Source organism: Artemia franciscana, chromosome 12 (genome assembly GCF_032884065.1).
Source record: "Artemia franciscana chromosome 12, ASM3288406v1, whole genome shotgun sequence".
NCBI lineage: Eukaryota > Metazoa > Arthropoda > Branchiopoda > Anostraca > Artemiidae > Artemia > Artemia franciscana.
The window spans coordinates 22,763,096-22,777,565 of NC_088874.1; the positions used below are offsets into that span (position 1 = coordinate 22,763,096).

The following is a 14,470-nucleotide window of genomic DNA, read 5'->3' on the forward strand; positions in this document are numbered from 1 at the left end:
ATCAAATTATTCTTCCTTTTGGAAAATTTGTCGTGTTGCTGTTTGATAAGAACATAGCTCCTCAAAGCCGAAACTAAAAAGCCTAATTTTTTTCAACTTTTGGGGAATGATTTAGAAAAGACAGATTCTCGTATTGGATCCTTGGGTCATATTTGTTGGTGAACTGCTCCGTCTTCACCAGCTGTTATACATCCTTGATCGCCACTTGTTTCGCCATGAGTGACACAATTTCTGCCCCACTGGTCCTCTTTTTGCCCTTCGTGATATGTTTCGTGCCACTTTTGGAGTACCCATCCCGGTGTGTCCAATATTTGAAAGTGGGCAACCTTACGGTATTGCTGAGGTGTGCATGCTTTACAGGGATACAGCTAGCATTGATCGGGATAAGATTCGCAGAACCATTGTACTATTATGATGTCAAGTAACTGAGCTACATGATATTGAATAAAGAGAACAAGTTTTTGTAACTGAAAGTAAGGAGCGGCATTAAAACTTAAAACGAACAGGAATTACTCCGTATATGAAAGGGGTTGTTCCCTCCTCAACTTTACGCTAAAACTTTTAGCTTGACTCTTTCTCTTAATTCTATTTTGTAAAATAGTTTAAAATCAGCATTAAATACGACTCTTTTGATGTAACTATTGGTATCAAAATTCTGTTTTTTAGAGTTTCGGTTACTATTGAGCCGGGTCGCTGCTTACTACAGTACCGTTTGGTTATTTTTGCTTATTTTGTCTTATTTTAAGTCTAAACTTTATTTTTTATTTTAAGTCTTGAACTAGACTTAGATATTTTAGTCTAGACTTAGACTTTTTTATTATTTTAACTCTTGAACATTTGCCATTTTCATAGGTTTTTATAGATTGGGGTTATTTGGAAATGATAAAATAAAGACATCGGAAGTCGTTTGTGGTTCTGATTTTGCATTTTTTTTCGGGTTAAGTATAATAGTCTTCCAAATTAACGCACGGGTGAAAAAACTTGAAAATGATTCACGAGTATCTGTTTCAGTTGTTTCCAGCTATTGTGATTATATTTTGTACCGTTACCTATGTGATAAAACAATCAGTTGAATCGTTCGTTCCACTTAAGAACTTTTAGCCGTTGCTGTATTCATAATTAGCTTTGTAGATTATAGAAAAGTATATAAAAAGATCCTTGGAGTAAAGGTCAGTGAAAGGGGTATGCGAATAGCCAGTCGTGCTGCTTCTAAAGGGATTATCTGTACAGTGGGTTTTGCGATGCTCATATTGCATTTTTAGCCTCATTTTTGTAATCAGCGACTTAACAATCCTTGAATACAATTTAAGTGGAAGTCGAACACCATTTGTGAATAGGTTCTTATTGTAATTTGGTTCCGGAACATTGCACGATATTAGTCTTGAAAATGACAACTTTTGTAACTCTTGAATGGAAACTGGTGGGAGTTCTAAGCTTTTTGCCTCTTCAATCGAAAACTAGGAAGTTTGAAGTAAAGGCGAACTTATGTATAACTAGGGACTAACAACTGTAGAGTTTTGGGAGTGGAGAATCGCGAACTAATGAATTGAGAGGAAATTGAAAAGGCCTGTGATTCTTTGAAAAGTCAGTGCAGCCGAAATGATCTTACCATTCGAAAGTTCGTAGGTGAATTTAGGTCTCCGCTTGCTTTCGTGGTTTGACAATACAGTCAAATTTGATTCGTATTGACAATAAGAGGAAAACAACTAACTTGAGGTGCATATTTATGATGCTGACAACTTGCAATTGTTGGTTAACAAAGAAGCTTCACAACCCAAACATCCTCAGATACTCACAAGTTTGAGTTACCATTTTATTCTGTAAGAGCTTTGGTCTACTTAATTATGTTTTTAAAATTTCTGTTATGCTACAAGATTTGACCTCTTTATCTGTGCTGTTTATGATCTTGGCCTTGGCAAGAACTCACAGTAACTTTTAAGAGCTCATAGCGGAACCGACAATAATAAATGTCTTTTTGCTACGCATGTAATTAAAGCTTGCAATAATGCTTGCTTGACTGGACTTGTTCAAGATAAAATGGAACTCTTTTGATGAATTAATATTTCACAAACAATCCTTTCCTGATGGCAATAAAGTACAAAGTTTAACTTAGAACTAACAAAAATTATTGCTTAGGAGCATATGCGACATAGATCTATATAGCTAGTGGAAATAAAACCGATTGATGACATTTATTTATGTTTTATGGGACTATACAAAACTAGCGCTTTCTGAAAAAAAAAAAAAAAAACGCAAAGAGAAAAATATTGCTTCACTTTCGTACCGTGAAAAGTATTCTAAAGCACTTTGTGTTTCTACTGCACCAAAAATCATGTATTTTTTTAAGGGGCTGGACTTTTCTAATCGAATTGGATTTACCAGTGATACGTTGCACCATGTATCTCAGGAATCGCGGGAAAGTCGATGAATTTTGGTCAAACCGCAGCTTACCCTTTTAATTTTCCTTTTTTTTTACTGTTATTGTTTCCTTATTATATATATATATATATATATATATATATATATATATATATATATATATATATATATATATATATATATATATATATATCCCGATAAATTATCTTCCGAAGTTGAGAACGTAAAAAGTCAGTTTTACAGGTATTGAGAAAAAATCGCAGTTTTGACTATTTCTGAGATATTGAATTTGTTTGGCACTTTGCCACGAAAAGGACTGGCCCGTGGCAATCTATTCCTACAAAGTTTTTTTTTGCGCACAAGATTTTTTCGAATGAATGCTTGTCAAGGTTTTTAATTCAGTTTTAGATTAAGTATTTTTTTTCTGATTCTGACTTTTTTCTGTTTCTGACTTTTTTCTGAATCTGAAAAATTAGATTTCTCCTATTATGGGCTCGTTTATTTCTCCTCAATGTCCCGTTAATTTCCATGCTCTTTGCTGGGTTGTTGCAACCGCTGCACTTATGATAATCAGTTTATATGTAAAGCCATATACTGCAACAGTTATACGCAACTTTAAATTAACCTATTGAATCAATAAAATAATTTGAATGTAAAATAGCTATTTTTGGCGGCAAATTGTGTCAGTATAACTTGCACACCAAATTGGTTCGAACCTATTAAGGTTTAATGCCTGACTAAACATGGGCGGTTAGATAGCATCTATTATACCCATCCATGTGTCCTCTGCTCCAAGAAGATTGGAGAAACAGTGGCGAAATGTATTTCCCCCTCCCTCTACCCAACTGCTGTGAAAATTTTGGCTCTGTGTACCGATGTTATGATGAGAATGTAAATAGTGTCTGGCAAGTACTTCTAAGTCTCCAAGATGCCATTAGATACTTGAATTATGAGCACGCATTTCGTATCGTTCTCGTAGTAGCAGGATACGATAAAGTGGCATGTGATTATGCCAAAGCATGTACTTGAAGAACACAATGGAGAAATAAAAAATATGGGAACGAAGTCGACCGCTCTTATCAAGCCGTTCATGGTAATGAACAGTAAGTAAAAAGCGATTTTTTTTTGTCAATAGATTAAATATAGAATACAAGCTTTTCCAAATGAAAATATGAACGACACGAAAAGTCGAAACGAACTGATATTATTCCGTGTATGAAGGGGGCATCCTTCCACCTCAACCAACTATTTGTGTAATATTTTCTGCTTGGTTTAGGTTTTCATGTCGTTTCTTCCTTTCATTTGGATTCTTTTTTTATTTAATTTCTGACGGTTTGTTAAACCATGCACAGGCCCATCCAAAATATGGTGGGGAGGTTACCACCCTCATTTTTACGCTACCAGTCAATTTACGAGTATTGATATATGAATATATATATATATATATATATATATATATATATATATATATATATATATATATATATATATATATATCCTGCTATATCTCCTCACCATGTTCTTAAAGAGAAAAAAAAAGAGAAAAAAGTTTCAAAGCAACGCTTTAAATGTCTTTAGACTTAAAAAAATCAAAACAAATCTAAATTCATAAAAAAAAATTTTTGCTACTGTACGCAAATTATCAAATTTCACGTGTAGCAGCGTGAAACCATCAGCTCAACTCTAGGTGGAAGAAAGAAAAGGAGAATAGCATAAGGACATAACGTGAGGGGAGACTTCGAGTTTTGTTCCCAATTTTTGCGATTTCTCTTTATGAGAACTCAAAATAATTGAGAAATAACTTTCTTTGCTTCTCACTTTACTTTCTTTATTCTTGTAATTTATATGTTTCTTTTTCAAATTTGCCCCTCCATTCAACAAAACCCTAATTACCAATGACAGATGTGAATTATTGAGAGTAGAGTTTTACACCCTTCATAGTTCACGAACACAAAATGGTTGTTTTTGTATTTGTGTAAACCCGCTAGAACTCAAGGAAAATTGTTGTGTTCGTAGCATAACGTATAAAAAGTGGAAAAATATTTCTCTGCTACCCTGATTGTTGACTAAAATTTTAAAGCAAGATTTCTTTGCAGATGTGAAGAAACAAATATTGACCGACAGTCAATTGTTGCTAATTTTTTGAGGGGACATCACTTGCAGCGGGATTTCAAATCTCTTGTGTAAATAAATGTTAGGAACAAAGTCTATAACTTCAAAATAAGCTCATAAATAAAAGAAAAAAAAAGTAAAACTCGAAAGTCGTCCAAAATTATTTCTCAAATGAAATTGAAGAGCCTTAATTCATTCTTTAAATTCCTTTGACCTCGTGCACAAAATCATTCTCCCCAGAAATCTTTTGTTTTGGAGAATCTCATTAGGCCTAATCATTTTTTATCTGCTCGGAAATCTGTATGTAGAATTTTTATGGCACTTGGTATTAACCAAGTGACATATAGCAATCGCCAATTCTGTCGGTCTGTCTGTCGGTCCCGGTTTTGCTACTTTAGGCACTTCCAGGTAAGCTAGGACGATGAAATTAGGCAAGCGTATCAGGGACCGGACCAGATTAAATTAGAAATAGTCGTTTTCCCGATTTGACCATCTGGGGGGGGGGGGGAGTGGGGGCCCGGTTAATTCGCAAAAAATAGAAAAAAATGAAGTATTTTTAACTTATGAGCGGGTGATTGGATCTTAATGAAATTTGATGTTTGGAATGATATTGTGTCTCAGAGCTATTATTTTAAATCCCGACAGGATCTGATGAAATTGGGGGGAGTTGGAGGGGGAAAACCTAAAGTCCCGGTTTTGCTACTTTAGGCCCTTCCAGGTAAGCTAGGACGATGAAATTTGGCAAGCATATCAGGGACCGGACCTGATTAAACTAGAAATAGTCGTTTTCCCGATTTGACCATCTGGGGGGGGGGCGGTTAATTCGGAAAAAATAGAAAAAATGAAGTATTTTTAACTTATGAGCGGGTGATTGGATCTTAATGAAATTTGATGTTTGGAATGATATTGTGTCTCAGAGCTCTTATTTTAAATCCCGACCGGGTCTGATGACATTGGGGGGAATTGGAGGGGGGAAACCTAAAATCTTGGAAAACAGTTAGAGTGGAGGGATCGGGATGAAACTTGATGGGAAAAATAAGCGCAAGTCCCATATACATGATTGACATAATCAGAACTGATTCGTTCTCTTTGGGGTAGTTTTTTTTTTTTGGGGGGGGGGAGTAATTCTTAAAAATTAGGAAAATGAGGTATTTTCAACTTACGAACGGGTGATCGGATCTCAATGAAATTTGATGTTTAGAAGGATATCGTGTCGTAGAGCTCTTATTTTAAATCCCGACCGGATCTGGTGATGGGGGCGGGGAGTTGGGAGGGGGAAACCTAAAACTTGGAAAACACTTAGAGTGGAGAGATCGGGGTGAAACATGGTGGGAAAATTAAACACAAGTCCTAGATAGATGATTGACTTAAACGGAACGGATCCGCTCTCTTTGGGGTAGTTGGGTGGGGGGGAGAGTATTTCTGAAAAATTGAAAAAATGAGGTATTTTTAACTAGCGAACGGGTGATCGGATCTCAATGAAATTTGATATTTAGAAGGATATCGTGGCTCAGAGCTCTTATTTTAAACCCGACCGGATCTGGTGACATTGGGGGGGGGAGTTGGGAGGGGGAAACCTAAAACTTGAAAAACACTTAGAGTGGAGGGATCGGGATGAAACTTGGTGGGAAAAAAACACGAGTCCTAGATACTTGATTGACATAATCAGAACGGATCCGCTCTCTTTGGGGTAGTTGGGGGAGGGGGTTAATTCTGAAAAATTAGAAAAAAGGAGGTATTTTTAACTTACGAACGGGTGATTGGATCTCCATGAAATTTGATATTAGAAGGATATCGTGTCTCAAAGCTCTTATTTTAAATCCTGACCGGATCTGGTGACATGGGGGGAAGTTTGGGGTGGGGAAACCTAAAATGATGGAAAACGCTTAGATTGGAGGGATTGGGATGAAACTTGGTTGGAAAAATAAGCAGAAGTCTTGCATACGTGATTTACATAATTGGAACAGATCCGCTCAATTGCGGGGGGGGGGGGGTAATTCTGAAAAATAAGAAAAAAATGACGTATTTTTAACTTACGAAGGAGTGATCGGATCTTCGTGAAACTTCATATTTAGAAGGATCTCGTAACTCAGGTCTCTTATTTTAAATCTCAACCGGATCCAGCGCAATTGGAGGGGGGCCGTTGAGGGGGAACCAGAAATCTTAGAAAATACTTAAGAGGTGAGATCAGGATGAAACTGGATGGGAAGAATCAAAACCTGTCTAAGATACGTGACTGACATAACTGGACCGGATCTGCTCTCTTTGGTGGAGTTGGGGGGGGGGTAATTTTAAAAATTGAGGCATTTGTAACTTACGAAAGGGTGACCAGATCTTAATCAAATTTGATATTTAGAAAGATCTTGCGCTTTAAAGCTCTAATTTTAAATACCGATCAGATCCTGTGGCATTCGGGGGAGTTGGAGGGGGAAACCGGAATTCTTGGAAAACGTGAAAATTTTGGTGGTGGATAGAATAAACAAATGTCCTTGATACGTGGTTGACTGAACCATACTGGATTCGATTTTTTTGGGGGGAGTTGAGGGGAGGGGTTCAGTGATTTGGCGAGTTTGGTGCTTCTGGACGTGCTAAAACGATGAAAATTGGTAGGTGTGTCAGGGAGCTTCGCAATTTGACTTGATAAAGTCGTTTTCCCAGATTCGACCATCTGGGGGGCAAAAGGGAGAGGAAAAATTAGAAAAAATTAGGTATATATAACTTACGAGTGGGTGATCGGATCTTAATGAATTTTGATATTTAGAAGGACTTTGTGACTCAGAGCTCTTATTTTAAATCTTGACCGGCATTAAGCCTCTTATTTTCCTTTTTGAATCAATCTATTGATTTATAGAATTTTGCTAGAGCTCATACCATATGATCTCTTGGCTCTTAGCTCTTCTTGCCTCGTCACAAGTGCCATATGAGCGCTTAGCTCTTGTTTACTAACAGTTTTTATTGAAATGGCAGAAGCACGCCTTAAGTGTGTACGTGACACATTGATTTTTCACTAGGTCATAGGCTACAATGGAACAACCAAATTGAAAAAATAATAGTGCTAGAAGGTAAAGTAGCTTTTGTACAATATTTCAACTAACTAAGTGAGTAATATACACTTGGAAAAGAAATTGACAAGGAAAAATCGAAAGAACCAATAATAATAAAAAATGAGCCACGACCCTCTCAAGTAACTTGTGAGTGTCACAAGTGAATCTCTCATCTTGCATCGTGTCTAAGAAGCATTTTTCCATAAAATAAAATGAAAATATAGAAAAGGTGTAATATTTTGAAAAAGGAAGCAGACAAAAACAAAAAACGTTGAAACTTGGCTTCAAAAAAAAAAAAAAAAAAAAAAAAAAAAAAAAAAAAAAAAAACAGCAACTCTATACAAAAAAATAAAGAGAAGGACACAAGGAAACTTAACTTCATATTAAATAAAAAAAAACAAGTTTTTTCAACTGAAAGTAAGGAGTGACATCAAAACTTAAAACGCACAGAAATTACTTCGTATATGAAAGAGGCTGCTTCCTCATCTACGCCCCGCTCTTTACGCTAAAGTTTGACTCTTTCTCTCAATTCTTCTTTCTAAAACAGTAAAAAACTTTAGCGTAAAGAGCGGGGCGTTGATGAGGAAGCAGCCTCTTTCATATACGAAGTTATTTCTGTGCGTTTTAAGTTTTGATGTCACTCCTTACTTTCAGGTGAAAAAACTTGTTTTTTTTATTTAATTTCTGAACGTTTTTGAATCAATGCATGTTTTGATTTTGGCTCTCCGCAGAGGAATAATCAAAACGAAATTTGCATATTTTTTTTTGGCTCAATGGCTTTCTCATAATTTTGATCGAATCATTTTGAGAAAAAAGAGCGGGGGACGAAGCCTAGTTGCCCCCCGATTTTTTGGTTAATTAAAAAGCCAACTAGAACTTTTAATTTTTTACGAATCTTTTTATTGGTAAAAGATTTACGTAACTTATAAATTAGCTTACGTAAAGAACTTTTGTATTCTCATGTTTTTATTACATATATGAGGGGATTCGCCCCATCGTCAGTACCACGCTCTTTACACTAAAGCTTAAATTTTATCCCAATTCATTAAGAATGACCCCCTGAATCACAAAAGCCGTAGAATAAGTAGTTGAAATTACCGAAAATACTTTAGCGTAAAGAGTGAGGTATTAGAAGGAGGTGAGCCCCTCATATGAGTAATAATTTCTGTTTGTTTTAAGTTTCATTGCTGTTCCTTACTTCCAGCTGAAAAAGCTTTTTCACTTTTATTTTTTAATTGTTTTTTTTTTAAAATAATGCTAGTAAATCCTGCTCTCCCTTCATGGAAATTTTCTTCTCCCATTACAAATTCTCGAAGGAAAGTTCCCCCAGCATATCCCCCTCTTCTCAACCCCTCCCAAAAACCAAAAAAATCCTCCTGAAAACGCCTGTATACTTCCCAATAACCATTACTATATGTAAGCACAGGTCAAAGTTTGTAACTTGTTGCCCCTCCCACGGGGACTGTGGGGGAGTAAGTCGTCCCCAAACACATATTTATAAGGTTTTTCGACTACGCTGAATAAAATGGCTATCTCAGAATTTTGATCCGTTGACTTTGGGAAAATAATTAGCGTGGGAGGGGGCCTAGGTGCCCTCCAATTTTTTTGGTCACTTAAAAAGGGCACTAGAACTTTTCATTTCTGTTAGAATGAGCCCTCTTGCAACATTCTAGGACAACTGGGTCGATACGATCACCCCTGGGAAAAAAAAACAACAAATAAACACGCATCCGTGATCTGCCTTCTGGCAAAAAATGCAAAATTCCACATTTTTGTAGATAGGAGCTCGAAACTTCTACAGTAGGGTTCTCTGATAGTCTGAATCTGATGGTGTGATTTTCGTTAAGATTCTATGACTTTTAGGGGGCGTTTCGCCCTATTTTCTAAAATAACGCAAATTTTCTCAGGCTCGTAACTTTTGGTGGGTAAGACTAAACTTGATGAAACTTATATATTTAAAACCAGCATTAAAATGCGATTCTTTTGATGTAGCTATTGGTATCAAAATTCCATTTTTTAGAGTTTTGGTTACTATTGAGCCGGGTCGCTCCTTACTACAGTTCGTTACCATGAACTGTTTGATAAAAACCAATCACGTTACATCACAAGGTACAAGCCAGGACGTTTATTGTATACTATTGTAAACGTGTTATATGTTTTTTTCTTCCGTCGATAAAGGCTTCCGAGTTTGAAGCCGAAATATTCAGATTTTTTATTATTAAAATTGTTTTTTTGTTCATTGTCTTAATTAAAATATTATACTCGTTTTGCTATATTTTTCTTTGTTTAATTTTGTAAATGAAAATGCAGTATTGTCCAAGAAATTGATTTTTTTATGTTTTGATTTAAATGAAGGAACCGTCCCAGAACCCATAATGCTGTCCGGAAAGATATTTCAAAGGGTTATACACATGTGGCAAAAAATGTGGCCAGACCTTACTCTAATTCTTTTCTCAAGCCCCAGTTTATCCGCATTCCTAGTGTTATACGAGTGAAAATAAGAGTATTAGAAAATGTATCAGCGAAATCAGTTGGTGCAGTATCTCTTAAATATTAATATATCAGTATTAGCAACTGGTAGTTGTGTAACTAACCAACATTTAAAACAGACAAACTGGCTATAAGGAGTTACTGAATCCTTAAAATTAGCACATCCCCTCTCCCACAACATATTTGAACCGCGTGAACTGCTTTGTTTTGAACAAGGAGGTTCTGACTCCACGCCACTTAGTGTGTATTTCGGAAAGCCACATGCGCCGTAAAGTTCCGCCATGCTTGGCACACTTCCACTACTGAGCCGCCAGGAGGAATGTACGAAAAATAAAAAGAATGAAGAAAAGAAGGGATTTTGGAGGCTTCTACCTGGTATGATAAATCAACCCCCAACATGAAAAAAAATTAACAGAAAGAAAAATAGGTACTTACGCGTTATAGCGACCACACCTAAGAAGTGAAGTTAGGTTAATCATTATGAAATATACCAAAATATGATGAAAATACAATACTTTAGTAACAAACTTATGGAAACTGTATCAGAGAACTTTGGAAAGCAGGCAGCCCAGACTGCATTAATTTAATATCTGTTTGTTTCAATATTTATCAATTCATCCTTTCGAAGTATGTGTTATCTTTATGTTTAACGCAATTTTGCTATTTTTTAAATATTGTTCTTTGCTTTTCTTTGAAAAACTTCTTTTTCTAAATTTGTCTTAAATTGTTATTATTTTTTGATTGACATAGTTTTTATTTGTTTATCTTAGGAATATTCGTTAAGTTTTTTTCTGCTCAAGGACTTAAATGTTCAATTACACGTAAAATTTTTGGGAAAATTTAAATATTCAGTCAAAGCATTCGATCAGCCATAAATTTGCAATATATTTCAATAGATTTTTCCTATAAAATATTACATGGATGGATTTTGGATTTATATCCAAATTGGATTTTTATCCAAATGGACTGAAAATCCGTGGAATTTTGATTTTTTTACAAGGCTGAAGTCATCCTGTAGACGCCCTTGAATATACACGTATCTTACTCTAATTTTGTAGTAGAAGAATCCTTCCACGCGCAATTTTCTTGTAACTGTTCGTTTGTTTAAATAAATACATATCAAGGTTATTCAAGGTTCTGTCACGAACAGCACCTAACACTCTTATTCCTCCCAACAAAGTGTTCGGCCCGGTAGCTCAGGTGACAATTCTTGAAATTTTCCATCCAATTAGAAAAATAAGTTGTTTGGACCGTTTTGGGGGGGCCATATCCAAAAAGGTGTGGTCCCCAACTAAAAAAGAATTTGGCTCCTTTTTAGAAGGAACGAATTTTCTATTTATGTTGTCCTTGTGCAATGCCTTAAGTCCCTATGACCCAAGCCCTGAAGTTCCTAGCAAATTTGAAAAAAAAATCGGTTGCGCCCTTTTTTGAAGCCCCAATTTCGGGAAATCCACGCCCTCAAACTCAAAATTGTTTTTGAACATTAGGGCCCCCTCGTCCCAGAATCTTAAAGTTTTATGTTTCAAGCTTTTCAGCTAAAATAGTTTTTGACCTTTTGTCGGGCTTCATTGTGGGTGAATCAAGGTTTTGTCTATTTTTCCTTCTGTATTTGGGTCTCCAGCTTAAGTACATAAGTTTTGTCCCAATCAGGAATTTTTTGGGCTCTGTTTTAGGGCCTTATTTTTCAGGCTTTGTTGGGCTTCGTTGCTGGGGGAATCAATACTTTTGTCTATTTTTCCTACTATATATTTTGGATTCCCAACGTAAGCACCAGTATATAAGTTTCGTCAAAATCGGGAGAAATTTTTTTGGCTCTTTTTTGCCTCATTTGTGGGTGGCCTGTATCCCAAAATATTTTGTTTTGTACATTGGACTCCTCTTGATCCAAGGACTTACGTGCGGCATTTTAAATTGATTTGAAATGAGCCTCCTAATATCCTCCTCCTTCCCCAGTGAAACATGTGATTATCTTCGCTCAGAAGACGGTCCTTGGAAGCTTATGGTTCTTGCCTCAGGGGGCTTTGGGGGTCGACTCACACCCATAGGCATATTTATTAAACAATGCGACTGTTCTTAACAAAATAGTTATCTTGAATTATTGATTAAATGTCTTGGGTATTGTTGGGGCCGTTCGCAATTAAGGGACACGGGAGGGGGCTGGGTTCTCATTAATAACTTTTATGGCATTATAACTTTCAGTATCCAATTGAATGATTGCCCTCCCAAGTCTCTACGACCAACCCTTTTCCTTACGAGTGGCTGGGGGAAAAAATAATACGATGAAGACGAATGACTCTTTATTACAGGTAATTCTAGCCTGTTACCTCTGATACGACTTAAACAACTAAAGATAATTATTCCTAATGTTTCAAATTATTGTCAGAATACTCCCACTTTCTAAGGCGTTATTGATATTGTCAACAATGTAAAACATAGTATGACTTGTTTAGTGGTTTTTTTCTGGACCCAAACTGACTGTCGAAGAGTAGACCCAAGGACTAAAGGGATTGCATACAGTCTTCTGTATTCAATTTCGTCGAGCTTTTTTGGGAATAATTTATAATGGTCTCAATTAGTCATATCATTTTTATTTCCACTCTTTGGGAGGGATATGGCTCCTTCAGAGCATCTGGAAACTGGCCGAAATGAATATGCAACAATAATCAACAATCCCGGTCCCTAGAAAGCTTAGCTTTTGAAACAGTAGATAATTCATGAAAATCAAAAGAAAAGACATAAATTACAACGAGCGATCCGTCTACTGCTGACCTACTGTATGTCGGTAAATATCTGTTTAACGGACAATTCAGATAGCGAGGAAACAAACTTACTACTAAAATCAAAATTTCATCCTGAATCCAAATATGGGATTTGTTTCCGTCTTAAATTCAATTTTAACTAACCTATTTTTGCAAACATTACCCAAAAATATAGCCCCTATTATATATTTCCCATGCATTTATTGGTTTTCGGTTTTGTCACCGTCAATTTTATTTATGGGTAAACCGATTTTAACAAGGTTGACGCTAGCAGCCGTATTTAAGCCGTATATAAAATAAAAAAAAGGTATCATCTTTGAGGTTCTGTAAGGGGCTTAAAATTGAATTTGCGATGGAAGCGAATGTCATATTTGGATTCAGGATCAAGTTATGATTCTTGAGGTTAGTGTTTCTTAGTTATCTGAATTATCCTTTAATATAGGGATTTACCGCAATCTCTTTATTTCTAAGCAGAAGGTGAGCATTTGATAATACAAACGCGAAATTTTTTTGAACGAAAGAAACGTTCATGATCCTCAGACAGAGTATGGAACTGCATTAATTCTGGGGCCGGATATCGTGAAAGCCAGACTTTTGACAGGTTTTGTACTTCCATGGTAAATTATTTATATTTGTAAATGGAGATTTTCAGCTAATGGTATTTTTCTTCTTCTAGTGGTTTGATTGAATGCCTAGTCATTCCACTTCAGGAAAAACAAGATGAATGGAAGAAAACTGCAGTGTTTTTGGATAAAGAACATACTAAAGGTACTTATTTTTTTAATCAAAATTAACGTTGTGTATGAAACCGTTCATGGCAATCAACGTTAGGCGTACCGGCTAAATAAATGATAACCTTAACGCTAATCATCGGAAACGAACAGATTCTGTTTTTTCTGTGAAAAGATTTTCAACTTTTAAAGTCGCGATTCAAAGGCTATTTGCATAAGAAAGCTTGCATAATTTTTGAAAAGACAATCCCCAAAAGGGCACGATGTCGATATAAGCTACACCGTCGAATCCAACAGGAAAAAAATTTTAAGCCTCCACAGCAAAAATTTCAACCCTTATTTACAAAATTAAAAAAAACTTGTATTTTTTTTGGAGAAGGCTGATCCCAGGTGCGTGTTTATTTGTTGTTGTTTCTCATCGGAGTCATCGTGTCGAGACCTTTCGTTATAAAATATCGATTCATTTGAATGAAAGCTGAAAGCTCTAGTGCCATCTCTAAACAAAAAGTAATAGTTACAGCAAACTTACAATTTATGCTGTTTGTGCCACAAACAACAATATTGGAGCATCTACGGCCAAAATGAAGTCAATCGAAAATTATAAGAAAACTAATTCACTTTGATTTGCCACAAAGCTATTGATATAACCTTCTCGTTTTATAGGCCATGCTTCCATGCAGTGACAAAATTATCCCTAAAGATTCTATAAAACCGAAGAGTTGGTATTGAATTTTAAAGCTTCATTCGTCTCAGTTGGTTCAGTAAGATCTAGGCTCACAGTCGTGCCTTTTGATTGCCTGCCTCTAATAAAACTCTGTGATAAAAGAGTCTAGAGTCTTTTTCACTGGCTTAATTATAGACTGGCAGGCGGAATTCAATTAAAAAAAAATTCTTAACTACAGTGCAAGACGTCCATGGCCGAACGGACTTCTGTGAGGGAAGGGCTAAAATTCCA

At 36.0% G+C, this 14,470-nt stretch overlaps 2 protein-coding genes across 2 annotated transcripts in view; one reads left to right on the forward strand and one right to left on the reverse strand.

Moving 5' to 3' along the window:
• LOC136033871 (spermine oxidase-like) overlaps positions 1 to 14,470 on the reverse strand; it is a 445,682-nt gene that overhangs the window by 137,057 nt on the left and 294,155 nt on the right. The gene's annotated exons all lie outside the window — the stretch shown is intronic.
• LOC136033866 (protein MTSS 2-like) overlaps positions 1 to 14,470 on the forward strand; it is a gene marked incomplete in the record, with an annotated part of 126,827 nt that overhangs the window by 22,245 nt on the left and 90,112 nt on the right. The window contains 1 exon segment of the mRNA XM_065714836.1: positions 13,461 to 13,552. Within this exon segment, the coding sequence (XP_065570908.1) occupies positions 13,461 to 13,552 (92 nt within the window).